The sequence below is a fragment of the Anabrus simplex genome, chromosome 7 (genome assembly GCF_040414725.1).
Source record: "Anabrus simplex isolate iqAnaSimp1 chromosome 7, ASM4041472v1, whole genome shotgun sequence".
In the NCBI taxonomy this organism is placed as follows: Eukaryota; Metazoa; Arthropoda; class Insecta; order Orthoptera; family Tettigoniidae; genus Anabrus; species Anabrus simplex.
In genome coordinates, this window is record NC_090271.1 from 307228230 (window position 1) to 307249927 (window position 21698).

The window sequence follows — 21698 nt, forward strand, 5'->3', positions numbered from 1 at the left end:
CACTTTTGTCCTTTTCCATCTGAACATGTTGGTTTTGAAATTGAGTGATTTGGCCTTCAACTTTACTCTCTATAACATCCTGCCTCATTTTAATCTCATCCACCTTCATAAATTTCTCTTCCACCAGTTCAAACCTCCTTTCTGTATTAACCTTAACACTCTGCAGTTCTCTGTTAATGCTTGAAAATTTCTCTTCCATTTTCTCTGTAAGCATCTTGCCAAAACTATGCAACTCCTTCTGTTGACTCTCAATTTTATCACTTAATTCCTTCCCCTGATTACTAATTTTACTACTCAAATTATCCCCTTGATCACTTAATTTAGCCAACTGCTCTAATACTAACTTCATAAACTCATTATTACCCCCCATGTTACTTTGATTTTGCTCACTAGCTTCCCCTTCACCCCCCATTACAATTCCATACACTATTTCCATAGACATATTTTCACTCAGACAACTACTTTCATCAAAACTTTGTATGCTTGTGTCAGAGCTGCTCTCCTGATCATTAACAGACATGCTTCCTTTATGAACTACACTTCTCAAATTTATAGCATTACTATTATTCTCACTAATGTTCATGCTCCACTGATAAACATAGCACTCCAAACATGACAACACCGATACATAACTCCTGACACAAGCCCACTAAAACACTGGACCAAATGTGCCTACCAAGGTCATATAGCAAGTCTGGATATCATTCTGCCTCACGTTGGCGGCGCCAATTGTAACTACCGCAAGCTATTGAAATACTGAACAGATAAACGTTGACTCAACTAAGTGAAAATAACAAGGATAATGGGCGCCACCTGCAAAACAATTGCAGGAATATTTAATTGTGTAGAGCAACGAGCCACTCTCTCTCTCAAGGCGACGGTCATCAGGCTGACGAGGCTCCAGACTTGCTTTGTAACCTTACCTGTTTGCTATATAACCCCTGAAATTAAATTTGGGTAACATACCAGGTTCAGCCTTACTCCACTGACAAAAGACTCACTTAAAGTTTGATTCTGTGACTTTACTCCCAGAATAAGAACGAATATGTGACAAACACCAACAAAAATAAACACTTATGCAACCCACTTAGTGCTTGCTGTTTACATAGAGCTAATATACACAATACTATCCAACAAAATCATCTCTTCCCGAGATTTACTCGTTTGCCGTCTTACAAAGGCAAATTACACATCATTAAAATCTTCAATAAACATAGAACATCGAATAATAACTAATATGTGACAAACACCAACAAAATCAACACTAATGCAACCCACTTAGTGCTGGCCGTTTACATAGAACTAATATACACAATAGGCCTACCACCCAACAAAATCATCTCTTCACGAGATTTACTCGTTTGCCGTCTTACAAAGGCAAATTACACATCATTAAAATCTTCAATAAACATAGAACATCGAATAATAACTAATATGTGACAAACACCAACAAAATCAACACTAATGCAACCCACTTAGTGCTGGCCGTTTACATAGAACTAATATACACAATAGGCCTACCACCCAACAAAATCATCTCTTCACGAGATTTACTCGTTTGCCGTCTTACAAAGGCAAATTACACATCATTAAAATCTTCAATAAACATAGAACATCATTATACTTTTAACATACCTCCAGGTAAGAGCCCCTTCGCACTCCACTGTTACCGTGAATTCTAATCTGGTAGAGAAAAGTACGACGACTATTTCTCTACATAGGGATGCAACCTTCTTAAGACGAGCATCCCTAACCTTATTTACACTTCTTTGTCGACGTCTTGAAGTCTTTCCAATTGCTGGCTGGACAGAAAGTGTTACATCTCCAGAGGCAAGCAAATAGCAAAATTCTTCATCAACTGAAGCTGCATACTCGGGTGACAAGTTCCAAACAAACACTTTTTTTTTTTTTTTTACAGAAAGTCCACTGCAAAGCCGGTAAGTCGTTGAGATTATACCATGTTCACTCCGTAACTGCGCAAACTGCGCAAATATGTCGCTCCCGCAGACCAGTACAAATGAGAAACACACAGTATCAGCATCAGAGTCAGAATCAGAATCAGAATCAGAATGCCTCGCCGCACACGCGTACCCACTTATATATCCTTGCTACACGTGGTTATCGCGTGAAAAGTTCACTGGTAGCAACGCTCACACCGGCACTTCTTCCCGCGTCACTCTGTCAACACAAACCTCGCTCAAAACAAAGCCCTCGCATTGGCTATCGAGTATATGATGTGACATAGACAGTCCACTCATGTATGTCCACATTGATTCACTCCAATTCTTCAACCGATACAACCTGCCGTACCCCGTGTTTTCAAGCCACTTGTTGCAACACATCCAACTGACTTCAACCGTCCTTCCCGATATAGTCGCAGTTTTCCCAGTTGCACAATCCTTACGGCTAGGCCATATTTACAGACTCTTACCCAAACGGAAATTTATACAAAATATAATGATGAACATATGCAATATACCCTAACTATACATTCTTCTTATAATATTACGTTTATACATTATAAATAAACAAAATTACATGATTTTAACCTTACAAACTATATACGAAAATTTCCTAACCTAAAAACTCGGGGATCGTACATACGTACGGTTACAAGACGGACAAGTCCACATACATGGCATTCGTAGATCTTGAAAAGGCATTTGGTTGGACCAAGCTATTTGAGATTCTGAAAGTCATCGGGATCAGATACCGAGAACGAAGAATTATCTACAATCTGTATAAAAATAACTTTGCACTGATAAGAATCAAGGGCATTGAGAAAGCAGCAGCAATCCAGAAAGGAGTGACACAAGGTTGCAGTTTGTCCTTCCACTCCTTTTCAGTGTTTATATTGAACCGGCAGTAAAGGAAATCAAAGATGAATTTGCACAGGGAATCACAACCCATGGTGAGGAAATCAAAACACTTGAGATTTGCTGATGATATTGTTATTTTATCTGAGACTCCAGAAGATCTGGAGAAACTGCTGAATGGTATGGACAGAGTCTTGGGCAAGGAGTACAAGATGAAGTTAAATAAGTCCAAAACAAAAGTAATGGAGTGCAGTCGAATGAAATCAGGTGATGCAGGTAATATTAGATAAGGAAATGAAGTCTTAAAGGAAGTAAATTGATATTGTTACTTGGGTAGTAAAATAACAAACGATGGCAGAAGTAAGGAGGACATAAAATGCAGACTAGCACAAGCAAAGAAGGCCTTTTTTAAGAAAAGAAATTTGCTCACTTCGAACATTGATATAGGTATTAGAAAAATATTTTTGAAGACTTTCGTCTGGGCTGGGGCATTGTGTGGAAGTGAAACATGGACGATAACTAGCTCAGAAAGGAAGAGAATAGAAGCTTTTGAAATGTGGTGTTAAAGAAAATTACTGAAGGTGAGATGGATAGATCGAATCACAAATGAAGAGATACTGAATGGAATTGGTGAGAGGGGATTGATTTGGCTAAATTTGACCAGAAGACGGAATGATAGGACACATCTTAAGACACACAGGACTTGTGCAGTTGGTTTTTGAGGGAAGTGTAGTCAGTGGTGAGAGGCCGACGAGCTGCCGTCTGAGCCACGGAGGCTTAGTTAAAGTTATATAGAATTAAATGTCCGATCATTTATATCTTATACATTTTTATCGTACCGGCTATGATAACAGAGGTATTCATGAATTTGTATTCTGTTGCCAAGTCCATATCAGTGCCGAGCTACGAGAAAATGGGTTAACAGAATTTAATGAAAATCAGTATATAGAATCGGGGAATAACAAAGTACAGTCTAGGCTATAATGGTTTTATTCACCCTGGATGAAATTGTAGTTTAGTGGAAGCCGCCTAAAATTTAATTTTTAAATACTTATGTTATTGGTTCTATCGAAAAGTACTACGTAACAAAAGTTATAGAGAATACAATTTCCGTTCATGTATGTTTTATTCAGTTTTACCGTACCAGCTATGATAAGAGTGGTATTTCAGAGTCGGAAGAAAACTAATTGTGAAGGCCTACAATATCGAAAGCGCATAACATTGGTCAACAATAACATTATATTGACCATTGTTTGTTGTGGTTTCTTTGTCTCTTATGCTGCCACTCAACTCTGATAGATGAGATTACTGCTGCGCACAGAGTATAACAGCCTGACTGAATATTGGTGGGAAATAGCTGGAGAGTTAGAAAAAGAGTTAGAAAACTTTCTTCTTTAGCATGTCATTCCTCTGGTTCATACATTTTCTGATAATGCTGGTACATAACACACTGGTTCATCATAGAATTCCAGCTATTCGATCCCTATTCTGACGCACTGTTTTGAATGGGCAGTGCACACACTTTAGGCAGAGGCTCACTTGGTAGTAGTAGTATGACCTGTTCTAGAATTACAATTTAGGCCTATTCCAAATTGTAGCACCACAATTCACTAAATAACTCATAATTCAACCCTGAAAAGAGCCATTTCTTAAGAAAAGCTTCTTCCTCTTCACTTTTATTAAATTCTACATTAATTTTATTCCAAATTAGCAGTGAAGAGGGGGTTTATCCTCTGGGTTGGAGGAAAAATTTGCCTCCAAGTCGGATAGAATTTTCCGCTGCCAGTATACTGTAGTCAGTTGAGATTTTCTGACTCATCTGGTACAGATTAGTAAAAGGGCATAGTTTTTGCCCTGGGACTCTGCACTATTTGACACACACACACACACACACACACACACACACACACACACACACACACACACACACACACACACACACACACACACACACACACACACACACACACACACACACACACACACACACACACACACACACACACACACACACACACACACACACACACACACACACACACACACACACACACACACACACACACACACACACACACACACACACACACACACACACACACACACACACACACACACACACACACACACACACACACACACACACACACACACACACACACACACACACACACACACACACACACACACACACACACACACACACACACACACACACACACACACACACACACACACACACACACACACACACACACACACACACACACACACACACACCGAAAAAAGACGAAGAGTGTTCACGGATCACGGCTGTCTGCAACTTGTCATTCCAGCTCTGGAACTTTGGACTGTTAGATCTGCAGCATAGTACTGTTCGTTAAAAGTGAGAAAATGTGTGGTTTTTCATTTCATCGAGTATTTCATATGTAAGAATTGCTTTTAACCCGTTAACGCCGTGCGTGTCCATATGATCACGGCCTGCATTCCTTCGTTTAGATTGTTCTCAGTGCTTTGTATAGCGCTGGAATTGATTGCTGAATGTGTAGATCAATTCAAGAAGCATGTGGCAACTGTGTGCGAGCATATTGTTACGTGATACATATCGACTCATTATTTCGGCGCACTTTCGTTTCGTGTCATTGTCACAGCAGCTGAATCATGATGGCGCTCTTCAAGTAAGTTTGATATTTCACATATATTTATGTTTAGATTACACAACTCATATGCTTAACAAGTTTGGGAGTGATTTATGTTCACATTATGATGCAGTTAATTTACATTTAACAGTAAATATTACTCCCGTAGACACTTAAAACATTGCGTGATCGTATGATCACGCTAGGCGCTTGTGTTAGCTGTTCACCCTGTGCGTGTATTTGATGGTGGACGTTATGCTACCCGTTACTATTACTGTTATACATCAATTTTCATTGAACAACTTTATTCAATTTACGGTCATCTATTCTGCATTTAAATAAATTGCGACTTGTTAACATATATGCAGCTACAAAACCTTGTTTCCCTTTTTACAGGGACATTACGCTCCAAGAAGTATTAGATATTCTTGAATCGGATGAACCAATTGGAGAGGTTAACAGCATTTTTATTGAACCTCCGGAAGCTAATATTCACTCCGACGAAGATTCAGGAGATGAAGATGTTGGTAGTTTGGTTGATAACCTCACAGGTCGCCAGCTTTCAAGTAAGGCAGAAATTGTACTCACTGGCAACGATCGTATAGGAGGAGCAGACGATGATCCTGTTTCAGCAGGAACAGATAGGATGGACCAGAATGTGTCGTACTACAGAGTAGGCATACGTGGAAAGAAATGGTGGTGGTCGCTATTCACATGGCTCCTGGACGTATCCATTCACAATATTCATGGTTACCGCTAAGGAGGTCTGGATGTGATTTGTCACATCTAGAATTCCGTCGCCACATTGTGCAAACATATCTACATAAGTTCAAAATAACGCCAGTAGAAAGAGGGCGCCCTATCACCTCGAGATACAGTATTCAGCAGAGTAGTGTCACTGACGATGTACGACTTGACGGGATTGGGCACCTCGTAGCGCCCTGCAATCGACGACGCTGTGCTGGAAAGGAATGCTCCAGTAATGTTCGCACCGAGTGCACAAAATGTAATGTTGGACTCTGTGTTCCATGCTTTGTCCTATTTCATACAGTGTGAAACATACAGTTCTTATATTTGTTCCTATTCGGTAATTTCTGTGAATTAGATCAATCAATCAATCAATCAATCAATCAATACTGATCTGCATTTAGGGCAGTCGCCCAGGTGGCAGATTCCCTATCTGTTGCTTTCCTAGCCTTTTCCGAAATGATTTCAAAGAAATTGGAAATTTATTGAACATCTCCCTTGGTAAGTTATTCCAATCCCTAACTCCCCTTCCTATAAATGAATATTTGCCCCAGTTTGTCCTCTTGAATTCCAACTTTATCTTCATATTGTGATCTTTCCTACTTTTATAGACGCCATTCAAACCTATTCGTGTACTAATGTCATTCCACGCCATCTCTCCGCTGACAGCTCGGAACATACCACTTAGTTGAGCAGCTCTTCTTCTTTCTCTCAATTCTTCCCAACCCAAACATTGCAACATTTTTGTAACGCTACTCTTTTGTCGGAAATCACCCAGAACAAATCGAGCTGCTTTTCTTTGGATTTTTTCCAGTTCTTGAATCAGGTAATCCTGGTGAGGGTCCCATACACTGGAAACATACTCTAGTTGGGGTCTTACCAGAGACTTATATGCCCTCTCCTTTACATCCTTACTACAACCCCTAAACACCCTCATAACCATGTGCAGAGATCGGTACCCTTTATTTACAATCCCATTTATGTGATTACCCCAGTGAAGATCTTTCCTTATATTAACACCTAGATACTTACAATGATCCCCAAAAGGAACTTTCACCCCATCAACGCAGTAATTAAAACTGAGAGGACTTTTCCTATTTGTGAAACTCACAACCTGACTTTTACCCCGTTTATCAACATACCATTGCCTGCTGTCCATCTCACAATATTTTCGAGGTCACGTTGCTGTTGCTCACAATCTTGTAACTTATTTATCACTCTATCGAGAATAACATCATCCGCAAAAAGCCTTACCTCCGATTCCACTCCTTTACTCATATCATTTATATATATAAGAAAACATAAAGGTCCGATAACACTGCCCTGAGGAACTCCCCTCTCAACTATTACAGGGTCAGACAAAGCTTCACCTACTCTAACTCTCTGAGATCTATTTTCTAGAAATATAGCAACCCATTCAGTCACTCTTTTGTCTAGTCCAATTGCACTCATTTTTGCCAGTAGTCTCCCATGATCCACCCTATCAACTTGAATGTAATATATTACAAATATATTACAAATATTTTGGGGCCTTTATTGCTTTATTTATGTATGTACATATTGTAATTAATGTATATTCTTCGTAAATTATCATCTTTAGTTTATTTTAGAGTATTTTGTTCGTAATTTATCAGTATCAATACATAAAATCCATAAATACCAAAGAAATGCTATAAAGATTGAAATGCTAACACATCCGCCTAGCGTGATCATATGAATGCGCCACCTAACGACGAAACCGTGAAAAGTATGAGCTTAATAATTTGTAGTTATGTTATACTATGGACATGAAGTGATTTAGACGAATTTCAAAGAAAACGGACGAAAAAATAATTTCGGTGTTAAAGGGTTAATTGTGCCATTCCAACTGACGTTATTGTAATGACCTATGTTCATTTCAGTTGGGAAAACCACTAAGACAGTCTTTCTGAGGATGTAAAAAGGCAGGTGGAGAGTGGGTGTTTGCCATTATAATGAAAACTTCCCAGGCTGATTGTGACTGATTGTAGGCAAGTGGGCCTACCATTACAATGGAAATTCCCTAACTCAATCTTCATATGAGAAAAGACTTTTGGTGACTTCCCCGTTGCGTTTCTATGGTAACATTAGAGCTATCCAATTTTATACAATCTTGCTCACAACATGTACACTACGTAACCTAGAATTCTGTATGCAATGTAGAATTCCGTAGCGAAGCACGGGTACATCAGCTAGAGTATGTACAAACACAACATCACCAATTCATAATCATTGACTAGTTTACTTAATATTAATATTTTGATATACATGCACATTAAAGTGATTTGATAGAGCTAGGCTAAGTAGCTCAGACGGTAGCGCGCTACTCTTGTGAGCCCAACTTGGCGGGTTCGATCTTCTCTCAGTCTGGTAGTTCTTGAAGGTGCTCATATACGTCAGCCTGGATTTACTGGCACATTAAAGAACTCCTGCAGGATGAAGTTCCGGCACCTCGGCATCCCTGAAAACCATAAGAATAGTTAGTGGGTTGTAAAATCATTAATATTATCATATATATTTTATAGAATCTGAGGATGTTCTTGTAGAATGAAACATATTGTTTCTTAAATAGTGTGTATTTCTTTACAAATATATTGTAATGTTATGTATGTTTTAACTAGTGTTTTCAACAGGCTGAGTAGCTTTTGAGTTACATTAAGTCGACATTGAAAAGTATGGCTTCCTTCTTAACAAAAAAGAATTGTCTTAAGTGCATAAATATCCAAAGGCTAATGATCAGGAAGGAGTTGACTACATTGACTTGCAAATAAATAGAATGCCATTTTGTATGTTTAATAGAGATTGTGTTAGCATACATTTATCTCAGTGTCTTACTATGTTACTGACTTACTATATAGTGAATATTTTATTGTTCCAGCATGTGAAGACTGGTGGAAGCAGTTCATCTGAGCAGAACATAGATCCATATCGGGAACAGTTTGGCCATCGCTTGTTGGTTCGGTGTGAAAGTATACGTTTCAGACTCCAGGCTCCCATTGATGGAGAGAAAGAGTCCCTTTGTCAGGTATGATGATAACCTGAATTCCTTTACAATAAATTATTCCTCTGTCAGATCATATTATTGGTTTGTAGTCTAGAGAAATCAGTAATGTGATCTGGCCATCACCATCATTGCTTTCTCCTTTCCAGCTCCATCCACAAAATTTAATCTCTCTTGCCTGGATTATTCTCCTCTCTTTCCATCATTTTCCAGGTCTCTGCTGTATGTGTCAGTAGAGGATAATAATACAACTTATTCATCTTTTTACACTTCCTTGATAATTCCTTCTTCCAGGTCATGTTTCCCACACACTGGTAAAATGCTTTCCCTTGTATCCTTTTCCTGATCTCATATCCAATCGTGTATCTTCCACCATTTCACTTCCAAATTAATTGAAGCTAAATGACCTAATAAACACCAAAAATGCAAAGATGATTGATTGTAAATTATATGCGATGAACAGGCTGGACAAAATGAGGTAATATTATGAAACTGCAGGAAATTTTAAAGAAATAACTGTATATTACAATTATGTGTCCTACCTACATGAACAGACCATGCATATAGCCAAGAGAACTGTAAAGAAGAACTTTTACAATTGGTTGAAGAAAAAAAAAAAAAAAGATAATGTTGAGTAATATCAATGATTAAAATGATTAGTTAAATAAAGCTTTGGCAAATACAGGGTTGATAATGAGTTCGCTAGCAATTTTGCAGTTCAGTAGCACAACAGTTAGATTTTACATAACAGAAGAGATAATGTTGATTGAGAGTTTACATTTGAGCAGTATTGTTATGAAACCTATTGTCCTGGAAATTTTACAGAAAAGATAAAAAGAGAAACTCATTGCTCCAAACTATCCAAAGTGTCATGAAATGGATTAGTTTGAATTGCAGTATCAATCAATCAGTCAGTCAATCAGTATCACCACTGATCTGCATTTAGGGTGATCTCCCAGTTGGTCGATTCCCTATCAGTTGTATACTAAAGTACTTCCTTAAATGATTTCAAAGAAGTTGGAAATTTATCAAATATCCCCCTTGGTAAATAATTCCAGTCCCTAATTCATCTTCCTATAAACGAATATTTACCTCTACCGGGCGAGTTGGCCATGCGGTTAGGGGCGCGCGGCTGTGAGCTTGCATCCGGGAGATAGTGGGTTCGAATCCCACTGTCGGCAGCCCTGAAAATGGTTTTCCATGGTTTCCCATTTTCGCACCAGGCAAATGCTTGGGCTGTACCTTAATTAAGGCTACAGCCACTTCCTTCCAACTCCAAGGCCTTTCCTATCCCATCGTGACCATAAGACCTATCTGTGTCCAGTGCGATGTAAAGCCACTAAAAAAAAAAAAAAAAAAAGAAAAAAAGCCTCGTGAATTCCAATTTCATTTTCAGTTTTCACTAGCACATACCCGCAGCTTCACCCGTGTTTATTAATTCATCCGTTAGATGTTTTTAAACCATTTATTTTAAAGCAAAATAGAAGGTAAATACTGTGGAACCTTGATTATCCGTTCCCGGAAACTACGTTTTCCCGGAATATGCGTTCAAATTACGTGATCCCGCGAGCACCGTAATTAAATCACATTGTAAAAATCCTGCATTATTCGTTCCTCGAAGAAACTATTTCCCAGATCAGCCATCCAGAAATTTCAGTCCCATCAATCCTAAATCCTCGGTCAATCGTTTTTTTTAATAAACTGTATTTCACGAAAGGACAGCTATGGCATACTTACGGATCTTGCCGTTAATGCCCACGTCATTGCGATAATTAGAGCAAGTTCTGTACTGGAAATCGGTGGTGAACTTTGCATAAGGGACCATCTTAGCATGGCATTCGGGTGGTATTGTTTAGAGAATCGCCAAAATCATAAAGCAGAGAGTGGCCACAACAATTGTAAGGAGACACGGCGCATTTCGACAGCTCTGCTTGAAGACGGAATGAGTTTCGTCAAATGTTCGCACTTATGAAACGTCCCCATCGTGTCCAGGGTTAGATGTTTATATTTTAACTTTTTTTCGATCGTACTGCCGAACAAGTTTTTGGCACTTTCCTCAGGGCACTGTAGAGTAACTGGGCTTTCAGGCGGGAATCGAAACTGCTCCTTCTTAACAAAAATTTAGTACGGTATTTTAATATTATCGTACATGATTATGTTGTCGAGACCAGAACAGACGTTGCACCTTACATTTTAAAAAAAGCCATGGGAGGTCTTGGGATTGCCTATTACTGTTTTGGTCCTAATATAGGACTGGGAATTTTATGTTTTTGTGTTAAAATGCCAAATACCGCAGTCGTTTTATTAGCGCACGTTACATTTAAATGGTTTGTGTAATTTCCAACTTGTACTGACATGTGCAGCGAGCGCGCTTTCCAGATGACCTCAAGGTCACGAATAACCGTAATTTCTGAGTTTTGATTATATTTTTTTTCTCTTTCCAATTTGATTGTATTAGTGACGGGAGAATTGAATATTAGTGCATTCGAGAACTTTTGAGAATCGATACTTACATTCAAAATGATGTTTTCGAGTTCAACAGAACATTTAAAGTCGATGTAGGCCTAATTTATGAGGTACAAGATTTCCAGAAACTGACTACAAACAGTATACCGGAGACCAAATTACAATGGAAGATTAAAAAAAGAAGGGATTTCACCATGATGTTCAGAGCTTTTGTATTTAATGTGCTTTATTTTATTATATGAGAGAATTAAAAACTACTTGTGGTCGATTGTCGTTTGGCTTGGCGTTATTAGATTTTTCGGAGTTTGGCTAATCAAAGTTGCTGAACTAAAAGATGTTTTCACGGGAAACTGACGAAGATTCCCCTGTAAAATTGTATATAAATTATATACCATCAAAAATTATATAGATAGATTATGTTATAGATAGATTATAGATAGATTATATTATAGATTATATAGATCATAAATTATATAGATTTTAAACTCGCGTACTGGTCATTAATGCGGTTTCGCGGTCTAACATGTCTGCCTCTCATCCAGAGGGCCCGGGTTCGATTCCGACCAGGTCAGGCAATTTTACCGGGATATAAGGTCTGGTTCCAGGTCCACTCAGCCTACGTAGTTACCTTTAATTGAGGAGCTATCTAATGGTGAGATGGTGACCCCGATCTAGAGAGCCAGGAATATCGGCCGAGAGGATTCATCACACTGACCCTGCGTCACCTCGTAATCTGCAGGCCTTCGGGCTGAGCAGCGGTCGCTTGGCGGGCAAAGGCCCATTGGGGCTGTAGTTCGGTTTGGTTTAGGAGTTTTTGTAAGATTATAATTATACATTCATTTTTGTGGTGTTTAGCCAAATTGTTGATGATTTTCATTCATTCCGGGATTTTCTGTTTTCCCGTGTTGTACGTTTTATATTCATGGTCCCTCAAAAAACTGAGAATCAAGGTTCCACTGTAAAACTATTAACACACATTGTTTTTACATAAATGGCATGAATTAAATTATTTTATTTTTATTATATAAAGGGCAATCTAATTTTTCTTTGTAGAGCTGCTGTATAAACTATAGTAGAAGTCCGTTATAGCAAGAATTCATAATAGCGAAAGATTTACCCGTTATAGCGGATTGTTGTTATATTCTATTTTTGTAATAAAAGTCAGAAGAACCCCCATGCACATTAAAATCGGTATGAAAAGCCATTCAGTTTGTTCAAAACTTGCATTTCCGTGGATGGTATCCACACTATGGCTTACTTGTTTGTTATTTTTCGTGAAAGTATTATTTTAATTTCATACTGAAAAAATTATAGTACCGTATTTCTCCGAATCCAAGACAAACCCCACTTTTTCGTTCAAAAATGTAAATCAGGCTCAAAAAGTTCTTTGTAAAATGATATGAATGCCTTTGTTGTACAGTACGCATTTTAGATGCCGAACACTTGCTTCCGTTATGCCGTATTTTTTTGTGGCTGCACAATTATTCTTTATTTATGCGGGTTTAATTACCATTAACTTAAAATTGGCATCGTAATACCGACGAGAATCCGTTGGAAATTTGCCAACAATACCTATTCCATGCGTCTCTACAATACGACGTTCACCAGAAAAATATTCTTGCTGCCTATAAAACTGTTATTTTACTCAGCATCAGATATAACCGGCAACCACTACGCGCACGTCTTGCTTGCTAGGTTCGGACAACATTAGCGGCTAGCGATGTATAGGCCTAATCGCGGACGTTGAAGTTCAAGGAAAGAGTTTATTGCGTCATGGTATGGCCATTTTGCCCTTGAGTTTTTCATGCACAAACCTCACAATTTCATCTTCGACTTCTTTAAAGCGTCCTTGTTGCATTTTTGTACAGTATGCATTTTTAAGCTATCTTTGTCTTCACGCTGATGTCAAATATTGGCTTTAGTTAGGCCTATGCACAATTATTCTACATTTCCGAATGTTTAATAACCATTAACTTAAAATTGGCATTATAATACCGACGAGAACCCGTTGTTAATTTGCCGGCAATACCTGTTCCGCGTATCTTTACAAAACGACTATCCATCACGAAAATGTTCCTGCTGTCTATAAAAATTAATTTTACCAAGCGGCAGGTGCAGTAGACGCGTTATAACTCTGCCAGTGAGTAGCCGTGGCCGATCTAAGAATTCGAAGGCTCGCATGTTTTGATGCCATTCTGCGGATTTGAGAAATGTTTTTGTAGAGGCTAATAGAACGTCATTCTCTCTTCACTTTTTCCCAATATCTACTAACGTTACACACAGGCAGCATGGTTACCACAGCTGTTGCCAGTGGTATTCGTTACTGTTAGGCTGGGAATGCAAAACAACGCTTCGTTTTTACACATGAAATTCTGAGAAGAAAACGTCGTGTTGGATTTGGAGAAATACGGTATCACTCAGAAGCTTCTGTGGCAAACATTTCTGATTTCTTCTTCATACGGCGTGTCCTAACCTAACCGTATATGTATCATGAAATCATATTTGTAATGCATGTAGAGAAATGATAACCTCCTCACTAAAAATTTACAGGTGAATAGCCTTTCCAAAATGTAACTAGACGCGAGAAAATATTAACGATCCTCTGAAATCAGGTATGTACTCTGCCATATCTTGAGATGTATCACATTCTTACTTAACATCAGCCTTTATTTTTAACGAGTTAACAACTGCTATCGGCCACGATATTTACGTATTTATTACGAAAATGTGTTATCCTCTTTCATTTTGAATTTTCTTTAGATTACAGCAGTTGACGGGTATTAATAATCGACTCCAACATCGCCTTCGAATTTCAACGAGAGAGCTCGCAAATGCACATAAGTGAGATAACTATACCATACCAAAAATGATTGCTCGCATTTTGTGGCAAACGTTTCAGTTTTCTTATTCAAACAATGTCACCTATCCTAACCTAACTGTACTATACATATGATGAAAACACGCTTCAAGTGCCAGTATAAATTTACATGATAATAGCCTTTCCGTATCAATCATTCAATCAATCAATCAATCAATACTGATCTGCATTTAGGGCAGTCACCCAGGTGGCAGATTCCCTATCTGTTTTTTTTTCCTAGCCTTTTCCTAAATGATTTCAAAGAAATTGGAAATTTATTGAACATCTCCCTTGGAAAGTTATTCCATTCCCTAACTCCCCTTCGTATAAATGAATATTTGCCCCAGTTTCTCCTCTTGAATTCCAACTTTATCTTCATATTGTGATCTTTCCTACTTTTATAAACGCCACTCATATTCGTCTACCACTTAGTCGAGCAGCTCTCCTTCTTTCTCTCAGTTCTTCCCAGCCCAAACTTTGCAATATTTTTGTAACGCTACTCTTTTGTCGGAAATCACTCAGAACAAATCGAGCTGCTTTTCTTTGGATTTTTTCCAGTTCTTGAATCAGGTAATCCTGGTGAGGGTCCCATACACTGGAACCATACTCTAGTTGTGGTCTTACCAGAGACTTATATGCCCTCTCCTTTACATCCTTACTACAACCCCTAAACACCCTCATAACCATGTGCAGAGATCTGTACCCTTTATTTACAATCCCATTTATGTGATTACCCCAATGAAGATCTTTCCTTATATTAACACCTAGATACTTGCAATGATCCCCATAAGGAACTTTCACCCCATCAACGAAGTAATTAAAACTGAGAGGTCTTTTCCTATTTGTGAAACTCACAACCTGACTTTTAACCCCGTTTATCAACATACCATTGCCTGCTGTCCATCTCACAACATTTTCGAGGTCACATTGCAGTTGCTCACAATTTTGTAACTTATTTATTACTATATAGAGAATAACATCATCCGCAAAAAGCCTTACCTCTGATTCCACTCCTGTATTCATATCATTTGTATATACAGTCGAACCTGCCTTATTCAGCGGACACCTCCCTATATGGACAATTTTCCTCGGAACCGATTTTATTTTACATAAGACAAGTGTTAAATTGGCCTCATTGAAGTGGACACCTCAAACTCCGGACAGCGGACATCGCCATTTGTGCCGTCCACTTGACTTAAGCGGACACGTTACATGTTGCAGGACAATTTATTACGCCGGACCACATGTCATCCTTTCTTTTAAAACCATTCTTCAGACATAGGTAAATCCCTTTTGAATGTTTGTACTATTTCGAGTGCGAGGGGAGAGAGTGTACATCGGAATGCAGTTCTACCTAGTAGTGTATAGGCCTATTCCGAGAATTCTAATTGCCCAGAAATGCTGCCAGAGACTGTTGACTCACAAGTTACCTGGCGATTTTTGTCCCTTCTTGCATCATTCTATTCATAACTCAGATTGTCGCTGATAAGGTCGAGCTCAGGTAGTCAACTTGAGAAGGAAAAGACAGTACAGGCGCTAATTAGTGAGACAGAAATACCGTAGCATTTGAGTTGTCTGTTAAACATGAGTAACAAGGGACGATCGTGTTTAGATCTCCAGGCAAGAAGAAATGTGATTATAGAAAGTGACAAGGGAATTTCAGTGAGAAAGCTTGCCAAAATTTCAACTGCGGGAAAACTCAAATAAACACTATTTTGAAGAGTAGAACTGAAATTTTAAAGGAGTGGGAGGAAAATAGAACACTATGGAACAATTTAACAGACTTTATTCAGTTTTCGAGAATATCGCAGTTAAGAAAACATGCTAAATTTACACAGACGAAGCTTCACGATTACTTCATGAAGCTGTAATGTTTATAAATGATGTAAAATCACTTATAATAACTCTCTATGAAATACTAACACAGAAATGACTTAAATAATATATATAAAGATATGTATGCTTATATTTAAGGTGGATGTCCTTTGCCGTTAAAATGTTTGATTATTTTTACAACTTGTTTTAGCGGACACCTCTCGTAACGGACATTTTTCCTCGGAACCGATGGTGTCCGCAGAAGGGAGGTTCAACTGTATATAAGGAAACATAAAGGTCCCAAAACACTTAACGTCATTATTGAAAGGTCTTTATAATAGTCATAATGCAACCATAAGAGTGGATGGTGAATGCTCAGAATTTTTCAATGTGACAAATGGAGTCAGGCAAGGTTGCATAGTGTCACCCCAAACTACAATATCTACACAGAGTATGTAATGAGAAGAGCACTGGATGGCTGGGATAGTGGAATTTCAATCGGTTGTAGGAAAATTAACAATTTACGCTTTGCTGATGATACTACACTAATTGCAGGAAGTGGACAAGAACTTGATGAATTGCTCTCTAGAGTGACAATCATTAGTTTGGATTTTGGTCTAGAAATTAACATGAAAAAGACCAAACTAATGGTTATCAACCGACAAAGTCAAATCCCAATCCAAATAAGAGGATGTCTGAAAGATCTGGAGTTGGTGTATGATTGTGTATATCTGGGCTCCATAATCAGTAACACGAGAAATTGTGATAAAGAAATAAAATGAGGGATTGTCCTAGGTCATGCCGCAATGGTTAAACTCACAAAGATCTGGCAGAACCGGGCATTATCTAAAACATTGAAAATAAGATTGGTGGAATCACTGGTGTTCTCTGTTTTCCTATACGGCTGTGAGACCTGGACTGTGAAGGCTAGTGACAAGAACCGAATAGATGCCTTTGAGATGTGGTGTTGGCAGAGAATGCTCCGTATACCATGGACAGAAAGAAGAACAAATGTCTTCATTATAGAAGAACTGAGCATCACAAAACGTTCATCTTCCCGCGTTAGTGAAAGTTACCTCCAGTTCCTGGGACACATTTTGAGGAGAGAAGGTGACAATTTAGAAAAGACCATTCTCCAAGGCAAAATTGAAGGCACCAGACCAAGAGGCAGAACAACAAGTAGATGGTTAGACCAAGCAAAGAAGATCACCGGTCTACCTCTTCACAATATCTTAAGAAGAGCTGAAGACCGCTCAGCATGGAAAAATCTCGTTAAGGATGCAGTTACTAACGAAGTGAAGAAATGAGGTCACGACGCTCAGCAATGAGTAAACCGACTGGTGATGATGAAAGGTCCGATAATACTGCCTTGAGGAATCCACTCTTAATCATTACAGGGTCAGATAAAGCTTCACCTGCTCTAATTGTCTGAGATCTATTTTCTAGAAATATAGCAACCCATTCAGTCACTCTTTTGTCTAGTCCAATTGCACTCATTTTTGCCAGTAGTCTCCCATGATCCACCCTATCAAATGCTTTAGCGGGTCAGTTGCGATACAGTCCATTTGACCTCCTGATTCCAAGATATCTGCTATATCTTGCTGGAATCCTACAAGTTGAGCTTCAGTGGAGTAACCTTTCCTAAAACCGAACTGCCTTCTATCGAACCAGTTATTAATTTCACAAACATGTCTAATATAATCAGAATGCCTTCCCAAAGCTTACATAGAATGCATGTCAAACTTACTGGCCTGTAATTTTCAGCTGTATGTCTATCACCCTTTCCTTTATACACAGGGGCTACTCTAGCAACTCTCCATTCATCTGGTATAGCTCCTCCGACCAAACAATAATCAAATAAGTACTTCGGATATGTACTATATCCCAACCCATTGTCTTTAGTATATCCCCAGAAATCTGATCAATTCCCGCCGCTTTTCTAGTTTTCAACTTTTGTATCTTATTGTAATTGTCATTGTTATCATATGTAAATTTTAATACTTCTTTAGCCTTAGTCTCCTCCTCTATCTGGACATGATCCTTGTTACCAACAATCTTTACATACTGCTGACTGAATACTTCTGCCTTTTGAAGATCCTCACATACACACTCCCCTTGTTCATTAATTATTCCTGGATTGTCCTTCTTGGAACCTGTTTCTGCCTTAAAATACCTATACATACCCTTCCATTTTTCACTAAAATTTGTATGACTGCCAATTTTGCTTGCCATCATGTTATCCTTAGCTGTCTTCTTTGCTAGATTCAATTTTCTGGTAAGTTCCTTCAATTTCTCCTGGCGTCCCCAAAAAATGTAAAAGAGTAGTTAGTGGGACGTAAAACTAATAACATTATTATCAATTTCTCCTTACTTCCACAGCCATTTATAACTCTATTTCTTTCCAGTCTGCACCTCCTTCTTAGTCTCTTTACTTCTCTATTATAATGAGGTGGGTCTTTACTATTCCTTACCTCCCTTAAAGGTACAAACCTGTTTTCGCATTCTTCAACAATTTCTTTAAACCCATCCCAGAGTCTGTTTACATTTTTATTTACCGTTTTCCACCGATCGTAGTTACTTTTCCTACATAGCTGATTATCTCATCAAATAATTCTTAATCGGTGTCAGTCCTACCCTTTCCCAGTCTGTGCAATCCAAATATATCAGGTTGCCTATTATCTTTAGAAATGGGTCTTACACCTAGAATTTCATATGTCTCATCTTTAACTTTTTCATAGCTTACAAATTCTTCTTTCACCAGAATGAATACTCCCCCTCCCACCATTCCTATCCTATCTCTACGATACACACTTCAATTACATTCAGTTCACAAAATATACATTTAATGTTAACCTAGTCAATACTTACAATACCACATTTTGTGGTTAAATATTTATAAATGATAGAAAGGTTGTGAACATGTTTCGCCCTTCTTAATGGGCATCATCAGCACAATGGATAACCTTAAAACAAATAATTACAGCTAAGATCGTTTACAATTATTGGTCATATAAAATTGGAATGAGATGTTGTGATGTTAAAAGTTATTTTCGATATCATGATTAGATATGATTAGAAAGTTTGACGTGAATGTTACAATCACAAGTTAAAACTATTGTAGTACATTTTTACAATATTGTCTAAAAAATATATATCGGCATTCGTTTGGAATTGAAATGGATCCTCTTTTTTAAATTTTTGGTGAAAGTCAATGTTATTGTCGTGTTCACCACCAAGCAGATTTGAAGAAAAAGATATGTATAAAACATATGTTCCTATTGTAGAAATTAGGTCAGGAATGAACAATTGGTGTTATTGCTTGAGTTAAATTGGTTAAAACACTTTCAGGTGAGAATACGTTGAAATGGAATATACGTTGAAAATGTATCCCATGTACAGGTTGGAATATTTAACGCTATAATTATTTATACATACACATTAAATACGTTTTTATATTTCTTTGCAGTTCTAACCATTGAGATTTACACAACAATCTGGAAGTCTACTACTACTCTTGAGGTTTTTGTTTGTTTTAATGTTGTCAATCTTATGTTAATTTTAAGGACACTTCCTCCAAAGCATTACTTTGTCAATTTAGGTATTTTTCATCTAAACAGTGTTATGTGGCTGAAGATGTTCATAATATACGAAACATATACTACTTTTAACCATTAAATACCTAAGATGGTGACTAGTGTGATGAGTGAGTAATTTCGCTCCGTAAACATCCTACTCGATTCGCATAATAAGTTGCAGAAAGCATTTAATCTGTGCATAGTTGTGGAACATAAATTGACAAGCGTCAGTTCTACACTCCCGTCATGGCTTTGAAAGATGCAACTAGGAAAATAAGTGAATTTGAAGAAGTGATGAAGGACTTTCAAGCTCGCTTGGACTCTGCTGTAAGTGCTGCCGACCCTCCGACTGTACTTCAAACGCTGGACGGCGAATTCCAGGCATTCAAGTCGCAAGTAACAACTGCAATTGGTGACCTGAAGAAACAACTAAGCGTGATTGAGGATAAAATTCAGAAACAGGATGAGGCAGAGCAATATAGTCGCCGAAATTGCCTACTGCTACACGGCGTCCCGGAAGAACCGTCTGAAGATGTATATAATAAGTCTTTGGATATAATAAAAAATAAATTTTCGATTGAGCTCTCAATGAGTGACGTTGATCACTGTCACCGGCTGGGGCGCCGAAGCCAGACATCTGCACAAGTGGTTGCGCAAGGAAATCGTCTGATTATAATTAAATTCCTGCGCTATCATGATCGAGATCGTGTGTGGCGAGCCAAGCGTGCACTGAAAGGGAGTGGACTTCTTCTCACAGAGTCCCTCACAAGTGTGAGGAAAAGTATATTAAATTGTGCTAGGGACTTTTGGGGACCAAGAAACTGTTGGACTCAGGACGGGAGAATATGTGTTTTGAAAGATAACACAAAGTTTCAAATATGCAAGATTGCGCAACTAAATGCCTTAGCTTTGTAGGATGAACGAGTGGACTGTTCAATTTTATTATTTATTTATTTATTGACTTTAGCAGTGGCGAAGTTAGGGCTCGTGGCCCTCTCTTACACTTAACCACATAATTAATCTACAGATAATACATATATAAAAGAAATGTACTGTTCTATCATAAAATCAAAGATAAGCTAAAAATTACAGATTTGGACAACATATAATGAAGAAAGAAAGCAGAGTTCAACAAACAAAATAGAATAAAATTTGGAGCGTATTGGTAATGAGAGACAAAGTCATAATGAAAAAGTAAGATACAAACTGAAAAGAAAGCAATGCAAAAAGAGAACACAATAAGTAATAAAGTAAATGGAAATATAAGTATGGCCATAAAAGTGATCTATGTACATGAGTAAGAAGCTAAAATTATGTACATTACACTATAATAATAATAATAATAATAATAATAATAATAATAATAATAATAATAAAAATCACAATCACACAACCTATCATACGTCATCATACACACGAAACAATCACACGAGACAATCAGCGGTATTCAACAGGTAATCTCTACATGCAGTCTTAAATTTCGATATTGAGTTTGAGTTCCTGACAGCAGCTGGGAGTGAATTCCAAAGTCGTGACCCAGCCACAACGAAGGATCTGTTATATATTGATGAGTGGTTGACGGGAATAGCGAGGGAAGTGCCAGATCTAGTGTTACAATTATGTAATGAGGATAATAAATGGAATTTTGAAGAGATGTATTTGGGTAGATTTTCCTTCTGAGTTCGATATATCAACGTAAGTACATGTCATTTCCGTCGCCTCTCGGGTTTCAGCCAGGAAAGAAATGTGTAGCTAGGGGTTATG

General features: G+C 38.0%; 1 protein-coding gene across 1 annotated transcript in view; it reads left to right on the forward strand.

The window, feature by feature from the left end:
• Positions 1-21698, forward strand: part of Ziz (dedicator of cytokinesis protein Ziz) — a 542949-nt gene that overhangs the window by 125632 nt on the left and 395619 nt on the right. The window contains exon 9 of the mRNA XM_067151766.2: positions 9099-9245. Within this exon, the coding sequence (XP_067007867.2) occupies positions 9099-9245 (147 nt within the window). The remainder of the gene's footprint in view (positions 1-9098; positions 9246-21698) is intronic.